At 35.7% G+C, this 11,833-nt stretch overlaps 1 protein-coding gene across 1 annotated transcript in view; it reads left to right on the forward strand.

The window, feature by feature from the left end:
* LOC118280394 (Krueppel-like factor 8) overlaps nt 1-11,833 on the forward strand; it is a 65,287-nt gene that overhangs the window by 12,265 nt on the left and 41,189 nt on the right. The window contains exon 4 of the mRNA XM_035600392.2: nt 1,344-1,400. Coding sequence (XP_035456285.2) covers nt 1,344-1,400 — 57 coding nt within the window. The remainder of the gene's footprint in view (nt 1-1,343; nt 1,401-11,833) is intronic.

Consider the following 11,833-nt stretch of genomic DNA (forward strand, 5'->3'; position numbering starts at 1 on the left):
GTTTTTTAGTCAGTAAGCGTCTGACGCAAGTCAAGTCAAGTCAAAATTATAGACCAGGAAGGCACTTTTGAACGTCAAAGCATATATAATAATATTAATAACGTCTGTCTGTCGGTCAGTCCTCTAGTGAAGCTATTTGCTCGTTCCAAAGTCTAGATTCCTATGGAGAAGAACGAGCAAGAAACTCCATAGGTTACTCTTTTTCAATCAGATTCACAATACAATTCTTGGTCAGATTGTTTCGATTGCTTTAGCTATATGAGAACAATGTAAAACTAATATTCAGTCAAAGTGAATGAAAAAGAAAATAACCTTGAGGACAACAAAATCAATGCAGTCTGGAGCTGACCAGTCCCAGTTGACAGCGCCCGTTCGCATTTCCCACTCAAGGCGGGAGGAGACATTGGATGATATTTCTCCCTAAAAAATATGCCACAAATTCCGAAGTTGTCCAATTTATTTCTCCGTGTGTATCTTGCTCCCATACAGGGTTAACTGTCATTTTATATGTAGTACTATGCTCTAGGTATGTAGTTGCATACTTATGTACTTGTATGTGCGAGTAAATGCACATACAGTGACCTAGGTCGAGGTATCCGGTCATCGTTTTATGTAGTAAGTCCTATGGTGAGCTCTCTGGAAGTGACATGTAATATCATGGTAACAAGCATACATATGTATGTAAACATATGTGTCTACTACAGTTTTGTGGGGCTTAGTTTATAAGATTCTTACCTGTGTGAAAGTGGAATAAACAATAGGTAATAATAATAAAGCCATCACATGTTATGTTGGTCCATTTATTCTACCAAGGAGCTCTGCTTTAAGGGGGGGGGGAAATCATTCAATTACTTCTCCGAAAATCATCCAATGACTTCTCCCACCTAGGGTAAAGCGAGAGGGTCAGACTTACTGACTAAAAACAATCTCGTTCGTACTCTTGCTCTTCGAGCTAACGTTTGCATGATTCGATGTGTATATGACGGTATCAGAGGGCCTCAGAATTCTTACTAATATAAATTCGTTGCTCCGATTGGCCGGCTGTAATGAATCAACCAATCACAGCGCCAAACGTCCTCTCGTTTCCATTTCGTTAAACGTAAAACAAACTCGTACTAAGGTATCACGGTTTACTCTCGTTCATTAATTGAGAACAGCTCTACTAGTTTCGAGTCACAGTGGGACTTTTTCATTATGAACAGCGTGCGCAGATGCGGCGACGGCGTCCGGCCTACAGTAGGCTGAGCAATCTGCTCATGCTGAAGAGCTTCTCTCCATTAATGTACGTGAGTAAACCATGTTTTTTTAGTTTATTTACTCATCATTTGTTTTATTTGTTGCAGGATGAAAGAGAGGGCGCGGGGCGTCGAGGAGGCGTCGTGCTGCCCTCTACAATGCAGGTAAATAATGAGATTTCTTTTTGGATTATTTTTTACGAGTACATATTTGACGTTTAAAATGGTGACTAATATTATATTTAGTTTTTTTTAACGTTGATAAGTCTGCGTTTGGCCACCAACCCGCTTACTGTTAGGACGGTGAAGCGAAGATGTGACCGAGGATGGAGCACACAGACTTAGAAAGTACCTATTTACTCAGACCTTGAAAAGACCCGGGTTGTATTTCTCAGGAAAAATATGTTTGTACTAGCTACTTCCGCGCGGTTTCACCCGCTCTGCTCGGCTCCTATTGGTCATAGCGTAATGTTTTATAGCCTTCCTCGATAAATGCACTATCCAACACAAAAAGAATTATAGAATTCGGACCAGTAGTTCCGGAGATTAGCGCGTTCAAACAAACAAACAAACTCTTCAGCTTTATAATATTTATATTATGTTTGTATGTAAATGTGTACGTATAGCGTAAATAAACTGTTTTTATTTTCTTTTATTACATCAAAACTATCAGCACAGCTATCAGCTAGAGTTAGTTATCTCATGCGTACATATGACCTATCTAACAGGTTTTCTCCGACTGGGCTTAGGTTTTTTAGGCTCCTTATCCACCAGAGAAGTGGATGTTGGCTTCCACCAATCATATTCATTGGTACACATAGCTTAGCGCTTGTGGAAACGGACTCAGCTAAGCTGTGTTTTTTGATGAGCTATGCTACGTTGCAGGGTAGGCGTTTGGCTTCCACCAATCATATTCATTGGTACACATAGCTTGGCACTGGTGGAAACGGACTCAGCTAAGCATTGTTTTTTATATGGAAAGATGTGTGCTATGGATGACTTCCCTACTATCGATACATCGCATACTCGATTTTCCTCACAAAGCTACTTTACGGCAGCGCATCTTCATAGCATATCTTACTCGCACAGCTACACAGCTTAGTATCAGTGGAACCGTTTCCACTGATATTACATAGTTTAACAGCTTAGCTATTACATCCTCGCAGCATACCTACATAGCACATCTCTGCTGGAAAAGCCTCCTTAACCCTGTCCTAAGCAATCATCACCATGATTTACCAACGCGCAACCACTGACCTTTGTCAGTAAGATTGACATGTGGCAATTACTGGAGGGAGGACATATCTTCATGTCTTGTAGTTATTTTGTGGGGAGAGGGGAGATAGAAAGAGGTGTACGTTTTAGTTTGTTAAGTTTATTTTTAACTATTTTAAGATTGGCAACGCATCTGTAAATCCTCAGATGATGTGGTGTCATCACCACAGTGATGGGTGGTGTTGATCGATTACATTTTTATTTTTCGGTAAATTGTTTTAGTTAGCTCTATTCCACCAATCAAGCCCTTTCGTTTGATATCCGTAATGGAGGTAGTTGAGATGAAAAATAGATTATAAATAGTCATCATACTTAGAGTTATGGGCCTATGTGCCCTAGATAGGCAGGGGGCGTCGACAGAGGTCTTCAATTTCGATCGGTTTTGAGCTTCTCGCTTCACCTCACTCCACGTCATGCCGGCCATCAGTGCAAGAGGAACGGAGCTATGTAAGCTGTATAGCTCCGTCCCTCTCGCACTGCTCAGTGATCGACCATTCTGACACAATTGTAATAGCAGACTAAGGCCCCAGGTTTGCTGAGGACGGCCACGCTTCCTTTTCCCCTGGGTATTCCATTGTGAGGAATCTCAATATAAAGATTAAGAGTGTGTACGAAATATCAGATCGATCTATCATCAGGAAGGGGGTGAAATTCTAATTACTATATTTAACCCAATCAAACAAACGGGGCAAGCTAAATAAAACCGTTTAAAAAAGCTGTAATGAATAAATAAATTAGCAAGTGTTTTAACAACAAGATGATTTCATATTTATATGCGTTTACCTATCATCGGCGCGTACGCATTGAATCCGCAATAATAGTCTATTAGGACACGCCTATTGGCCATCTACTGCTCGTTATGACACAAGTTGACCCTAAGTGCAACCTTCACTTAGTTGCATCTGTCTACTGCATTGTTTTTTGAAGGGGTAGGCAGAGAAGGCTAATTTTTTGTTGAAAAATCAAGGAAGTTTGCTATTTTTACCTTACTAAAATCCTACTAGACTGCCTTGTTGGCCGAGTGGTTGCTAGTGCGACTGCCGGGCAAGGGGTCTCGGGCTCGATTTTCGGTTCGGGCGAAATATTACTGGGGTTATTTTCGGTTTTTCGAAATTTTCTCAGTTACATGTACTGGGCCTATTACCATATATTTATGGCAATAGGCTCACCCCCTATTACATGGGTCTTATAACACAAATGGTGAAAAGTGGGTGTACATTGTATGGCGGCATTACGTGTCGTAATGTACATCTGTGCCTACCCCTTCGGGGATAAAAGGCGTGACGTTGTTGCATTGTGGTCGTTTTCCCCCCCCCTAAAATCTACTCGAAGATTCGAAGCACGCCTTATCCAAAAACAGAGGTAACTAAACTATAAACCAATTTCATATCGAAATTTAAATCGACAGCAAAATGCAACCGTTGCAAAACTAATTCCAAATAAATTCTAAATTTAAACGGACCAATGCGCTACAACGATTTGAATATGGAACATTCGAACTGACCAATCGTAATTGATCTATTGATTTGTCAGTTATCTGATTCTAGTGCGGGATTGGTTCGTTGCGACATCGGTTATGTTGAGATTCATTAAAATTTACATAATATTGTTTTATTTCCTGAAGAGTAGGTAGAATGGAGCACCCAATATTCAATTCATTTCAAATTCATTTTTATTTTATACTAGCGACCCGCCCCGGATTCGTATGGGTGCAATGGTGATATATTATGTATGTATTATACATATAAACCTTCCCCTTGAATCACTCTATTAAAAAACCGCATCAAAATCTGTTGCGTAGTTTTAAAGATTTAAGCATAAAAAGGGACAAATTAAGCGACTTTGTTTTATACTATGTAGTGAAATCCCATGTAAAAATAAGCAAAAGATTGAACACGGTACATTCAAAACGGAGTGTTGCTACTGAACATTTTAAAATTATAAGGAATCATGGTTAAATAAAAATCACAATTTACTCACGTACATTTATGGAGAAAACTCTACCAGTTTCCGAGTCATAGCTCTCTTCATCTCAGTCACGGACTCTTCATCATGAGCAGCGAGCGCAAACGCGGTGACGTCGCGCAGTCCAACAAACTCGTACTAAGGGTATTATTTTTATACATTATTCAAGTGTGGGAGAGCCATGCTTCGGCACGAATGGGCCGGGTCGATCGGAGTGATACCACGGCCTCCCAGAAAACCGACGTGAAACAACGCTTGCGTTGTTTCGTTGTGTGAGTGAGGTTACCGGAGGCCCAAATCCCCCCTTCCCAATCTTCCCCATCCCCATTCCCGAACAACAACCCTTAAATTCCTAACTCCCAAAAAGCCGGTAACGCACTTGTAAAGCCTCTGGTGTTTCAAGTGTCCATGGGCGGCGGCGATTGCTTACCATCAGGTAATACGTCTGCTCGATTACCGGCATGTCCCATAAAAAAATAAAAAATAAAACATAGCACAGCAACTAGGCACCGAACCACTGCGCCAACTATACGGTACCTATCAGTATTGATTACAGATTTGTGTACAGTCTCGCGAGTGGGAGTTTGGTTTAATGTCGATATTAATTTAATTAGAGCTCTACAAACCATGAAATATGACGTAATGTAATCTATGTCTCGTTACAAAATACCTTTTAATCCATTTCCGTATTTAAGTTGTGTTGTTTTGCCATAGTTCGGCACGAATGGGCTGGTTAAACCGGTGTGATACCACGGCCTTACTGGAAACTGGCGTGAAACAACGTTTGTATTGCGTTTGACAGTGTAAGCGTGCCTTTCCACCAGAGATGTGCTATGCTACGTTGCTGTGAATGTGTTTGGCTTTCATTATATTCATTGACACACATAGTTTAACACTGGTTGAAACATACTCAGCTAAGTTATGTTTTTATATGGAAAGATGCGTGCTATGGATAGATTCCCTACTATCGATACATCGCATAGTCGAGCTGCGCATTTTACTCGCACAGCTACTTAACAGCGACGCATCTTTATAGCACATCTTACCCGTACAGCTACATACCTTAGTATCAGTGGAAACGGTATCACTAAACTGTGTGATTTCATGGCGCTTGCAACAGTGCCAAAATATCGGAAACTCATAGACATAAATAAATATGTTAAAAATCTCGTTTTAGGTACTAATGATAGTGTTAGTAAGCATGTCAGTTTATTTTTCTGATAGAGTTATAATAACAGGTGTTGTGTTATATTGCTATACAACAGTACACTGCGTAATTCTGTCAATTAATCTGTCTAACTGACGCCAATTACATGAAACTCCATCCTCAAACAATTATTAACACGAAATTTTGTTATGACGGAAGGATACCCTATTGTTTAGTTGCACTCTTACGCAAAAACCTATACATTATATTTATGGTCAAATTATGTTCCTTGAGGGCTTTTTTTTGAGGGCGGAAAATCATCCAATGACTTATTCCCGCCTTGCAGCTCCAACTTATCTATACTAGCGTCTGTAAGCGGTTTCGTCCGCGTTACTAATTACTATGACAACAAGTAATTCTATCTATGTAATACAAAGAAGTTTTACATAATTTTTTTTATGTTGTTTTAATGAGATCTATACCAACAGTACCCTTTCGTGATATTCTGTACATAATTGAGGTAGTCTGTCTAAAACTGACGCCAATTATATTGAAACTCCAGTCCTCAAGATTATGAGTGTGTGTGATTATACAGTGGGATTTTATTATGACGGCTAAAGGACTGACCCTAGGCATAATTAGAATGCGACTCTTCACGCAAAACCCGTATACATTATATTTATGGTCAAATTATGAATTCATTGAGGGCTTTAACTAATTCTTATGACTTGGTGAACGGAAAATTAACAAAAATAAGTTTTCCAATGATTTTTTCCTGCCTTGTGGTTTGACAGGCAACACGGGAGTAAGTCTGCAAGCTATTATTAGGACATTAGTTTCCCCGAAAATCAATTCGAAATAACTAAACGAACATGCAATTTTTTCGTAATATAATGACCCCGGTAAACCCGCTAATTGTAAATGTTTTGATCGACACAAAATGTATATTTTGTATAAGATTGCACAATCTTACTATATATTTTGTGTCTGTCCTTGGTTACTTTGTGTTCATTACTAGTATAACAAGTAATTCTACCTATGTAATAAAAAGGTTTTACATAAAAATAATTTTATGTTAAACAGTTTTAATGAGATCTATTCTACCAATCGAGCCCTTTCGTTTGATATACATAATTGAGGTAGTTGTTAAAAATTAGATTATATTGTATAGTCATTGAGATTATGAGTGTGTGTGATTATAAGTGGGATTAAATTTCAATTACTAAAGACGTAAACAATCCAACGGGGCAAACTAGCTAAGTTTGTTAGAACTTTAGTTTGGATATTATACAACTACTAGCGGACCCGACAGACGTTGTCCTGTCTACAGGTTAAGCACAACATTTTTAACTTTTTTTAATAAGCTGAAACATTCTGGACCATTTTGATGAAAATTATTATTCAAAACACAAAAAAAAACATCAAAATCGGTCCACTCATTTAAGAGAAGTTCAGTGACATACACACTTACAGAAGAATTATATATATAAAAGATATGAACTATTGTTTTCCAAGTCTTTCGAAAACACTACTTCCCAGCCTCTATCTAATGTATCCCTTAGTCAATAACGACATCCACAGGAAGAGTACCGTACTGTATATCTGGTGACAAATAATACCTTTTCTATTCTACCGCCACCATATAGCCAAGTCCACACTATGTCGTAATATATTTCCACGATATATTTTAGAATGGCGTGGCGCTCGCAAGGCGCGGTCGGTTTCGCAAAGTCGGTTAACGGTAACATCCTCACTTACGCAATCTGATGCCGATGTAGGTGAAACAGTCGTTTTCAATATCACAAGAACCACTAGGGAGTGGAGTCTGTGTGTCCTGATGGGTATAACCTGGGTGTCTTCTAAGCCCGAGTGAATAGGTTGCTTATGGGCAGACGTGTTCCACCGTAGGCAGCATCATCACTTACCATCAGGCGAGATAGCGGCCAAACGTCGACACATCAAATGTAACAAAAAATAAGTTTTTGTCTATAAAAGGCTGAAAATCAAGTCAACAGTCAAAATTATTTATTTCAAATAGACCAGGAAGGCAGTTTTGAACGTCAAAGCAAATATTACAATATTAAAAAAAATGTCTGTCTGCCTGTCAGTCCTCTAGTGAAGCTATTATTTTGTTCGTTCCTAGTGTAGATTCCTATGGAGAAGAATCGGATAGCATCAACGGATGACGTCATAAAAAACCTACATCGCACATGTGAATTTTACATGCGAATAAACATGGATAGATAATCCTAACGAACAAGAATTGGGCAGTTTACTCTCTGTCCCTAAACCTGTATAGTACATTAATGTGGTGGTAGATACATGCAATACTACTAGATACAAGCATAATAATATGCAAACGAAGTAAATAGTGAAATATCCGCAGCCGCGCCTAGCCACGCCTCCGAAACGAAGGAAACGGTGATTTTCTACAGGTGCATACTATAATCAGACAGAGGAAAATCATAATTTAACATTTTCTTGCATAAACATCGTGTTTGTTAGTCCCGTAAACCTACGCGTGAAGTTGTATATAAATAGGCTTGTTTCAAATTCAAATTCAATACTTTATTCCAAACGACAAAAACGATATTTTCTATGAACTTTGTATGGAATACTCTATTATGACGTGATAAGTTTTTGACGTCAAATAACAGACTTCTTTCTAGAAATTTTGCTAGAAAAAAAAAAGAAAATTAAGTAGTTCATCAAATTTATGAATGATTTTTGACCCAGTCATCGTCCCTATTATGTCCCAAATTAATAAAAAATGATGATTTACTCACCTAAATATACTATGAGACTATAATAATCTACCTAAGTTTTAAAACACATCACACCAAATGGAGTTGCAAGGGCTACGGTCAACGTAAAAGGTTACCGGGGCTGCGGCTTAAAGCAGGAGTAGGAACGGGGTAGTTTTTAGTCAGTAAGGATCTGACACTCCCTCTGGTCTCGCCCAAGGCGAGAGAAGTCATTGGAAAATTTATCTCCTCTAAAAAAAAAAAAAACATAACCTACCTGTGGTTAAAATTTTATCCCGATAACTTCAGCCGTTTTGACGTGATTGAGTAACAAACATACGCACAAACTCACAAACTTTCGCATTTATAATATATTTAGTAAGATTCATTACCTATTTTTTACAAATTTTATCGAGATACCTTCAGCCGTTTTGACGTGATTGAGTAACAAACATATACACAAACTCACAAACTTTTGCATTTATAATATATGTAAGATTCATTACCTAGGTATATTTTTCTTTTAACATAATCAACACAATATAATTAGCGACTGTATTGATTGATGAAATTGTGAAGTTTTGCGTTACACAATTACGAAGGGGCGTGGTTGTGATGCGTGCGCGCCGCTATGTTGGCACTTGTGGTTGCATTGACAGCGATTTGTGGCGAATGATAGGAAAATCATGTACAAATTGCAACGATAACTAGTATACACCAACACATCGACAGAACTATCGCTACACAATATCCCTGTGTGGGTATTCCGTAGTAATGTGCATAAAAACGTTTGTTCATTACGCACACATTGGTATATACTATAAATTATTGTGTCGGTATATGTAAGAATTTCGTAAAAGATTTTATGAATAAAAACAAGGGTAGAGATAAAAATAATACTTAACAAACATTTAATAAATCGAACAACGAACGATCGAGCTACACAAATTATACCCATACAAATATATCTAAAGGAATCTTCTCGTCGTATATAATTATGTTATTGAATCCATTACAATATTTCGCAACACTTATCAATTGCACGTTTGGCGTATTGGTTAACGCTTTGAGTATTCAGGCAAAGTGTCGCAGGATCGAACCCAGCAACAACGAGTTCTTTTTGTAGTGTTTATCAAATATTTTTAAACCACATCTAATTCTAAATTTCTAATCATTCGATACTTGAGTATAAAATTTGTAATGTTTGTGGCGACCACGGAACTCTCGCGTCATTTTAGCCCGTTTATAAAGTAACTACCGTCAATTCTTTAAATATTTTCCAAATCACCCAACTTACAAAATAAAATTATATTCTTAGTTGTCAATTTATGAGCATTTCATTTTCATAGTTTATTGCTACATAATTCGTGTGTAAAGCTCAACATGTCTCAACACTTCACAAATTTGAAAAAGGCAGAAGTAATTATTTTGCACGAACAAAAGATAGATCTTTTGTTTTAGATAGATCTTTTCTTTAGTGAAATAGAAAGGCGCTTAACGATATCGGTGAGTAAATAAGATAATTATTATGTTGATATTCTGGGTAATTGATTGAATTAATTATTTTCACTTATTTATTTAAAGTAAAATAATATTATTTTATGTTTTATAAATATAAAAAAATAATAACATAAAAAAATTAATGAATATTAATATTTGAATAATGAATACTTTTTTATTATTATTGATGAATTTATTATTAAGAATAAATAATTATTTAATTATTGTTTAATGAATTTAAAACTTAATCTATTTTAATTTATATTAATAGGATACTAATAATAATATTTTCTTAAATATCCTTATAATGGATAATTTTTTATTAATCCTGTTATAACTTAAAGGATTTTAGTAGCATTTTCTACTGTGTAAACCTATATATATGTTGATTATAAAATATTGTATAATTATTGTGTTTACAAATAAAGCTACTTGTAGTTATATTTTATTCCTATTGATAAATAACTTTATAGTTTCGTGGTATTTTAAATAATATATTTTTGTTTAATAGTGTAAGTCCGTGCAGTTATGGGTGCGCAGATATGCGGAGACTGGTGATATTGAAAATTGCCAAGCTGGGCCGAAGCCGAAGGCAAATTCGTCAGCCCGGCACTACGACATCATAGCCAGGCATAAGGTTGATCCCTTTTTCAACGCGCACCACAGCAACGGCACTCGATGTCTTCACGCAAACAATAAGGAGGCACCTGCATTCCGGTTTAAGGTGCAGGAAGCCACCCATAAAGATATGCCCACAATGCACCAGGAACAGCGATAAAATTTTGCCAGAAGTTTTATAAATTTTGATAGGGCTAATAATGTGGTTATATTTACCGATGTAAAGAATTAATTTCATGCTAGCAGCATAAAGTTGAAATTTATTTGTATTGATTTTTTTTTGGGTTATCGCTGACTTATATCGATTTCTGAATCAGTTACTGAGCCATCAGCCAAAATATATATAGTCCAAATTAACTACAATGTTTATATTTTTAAAATAATATTATAATGCAGTCTAGAAAATACGGTGAAGTGATGTTATTGTTATGCGGTTAGAAATTGTCACAATTTCTTTCTATTCAACATGTTGATTCACTTCACTTCTCATTTTAATAACTTATGTAACTGCTGTTCAAGTAATTTGAAACATTATATTTACGCTCATCCTTAACCAACTTAGAATATGATTCGAAATTTTATAATGTTAAAAACTTATTTGATCGTCACATTTTTTGCTAACATATTGCCCACTCAATATTGAATCTTATTGCAACCGCCTTAAAACACAAAAAGGAGAATTCTAATAAAAAAAATTTGTTAATTTCAAGAAATAACAATATTTACTGTGAAGCGGAAATTTGGAAAAAAATGTTTTAATTAAATTTTTATAATAATTATATTTTTTAATACTTTTTTAATTATAAATTTTAATATTAAAAAAAAATATATATAATGTTTCTTATTGTTTAATAATAAGTAATATACAATATTAAAATTTAATTTATTATTATTTAATTAATAATAAAAATTATTATTTATTAATATTTTTTTGTAATAATCATTAATTAATAAAAAATTGTTTATAATCATTAATTAAAAAAAATATAATGATAAAAAATAACATTTTTTATTTGATTTATATCCAATATTTATACTTTATTTCTATAAAAATAAATTATATGTAATAAAATAGATATCGTTTTATTTACCGACTTAAATGCTTCTTTTATAGTCTGATTTTATTATACAGAAAACAAAAAAGAAACTTAACAAAGACAAACAACGAAATAAAATACATCTAAAAAATATGTTTTGCTGGTTTCGAACCCACATCGGCGTAGAGGGAGACGATTAGAGCAAGCTCGTTAAACCACTCGTCTACGAGCACTACGTCTAGTTCAGTGAAAATGTTGAACCAAATCATCAATTGTAAATATTTTTAACCTTACCCATCTATTAAATTATAA

The sequence above is a fragment of the Spodoptera frugiperda genome, chromosome 21 (assembly GCF_023101765.2).
Source record: "Spodoptera frugiperda isolate SF20-4 chromosome 21, AGI-APGP_CSIRO_Sfru_2.0, whole genome shotgun sequence".
Classification (NCBI taxonomy): Eukaryota; Metazoa; Arthropoda; class Insecta; order Lepidoptera; family Noctuidae; genus Spodoptera; species Spodoptera frugiperda.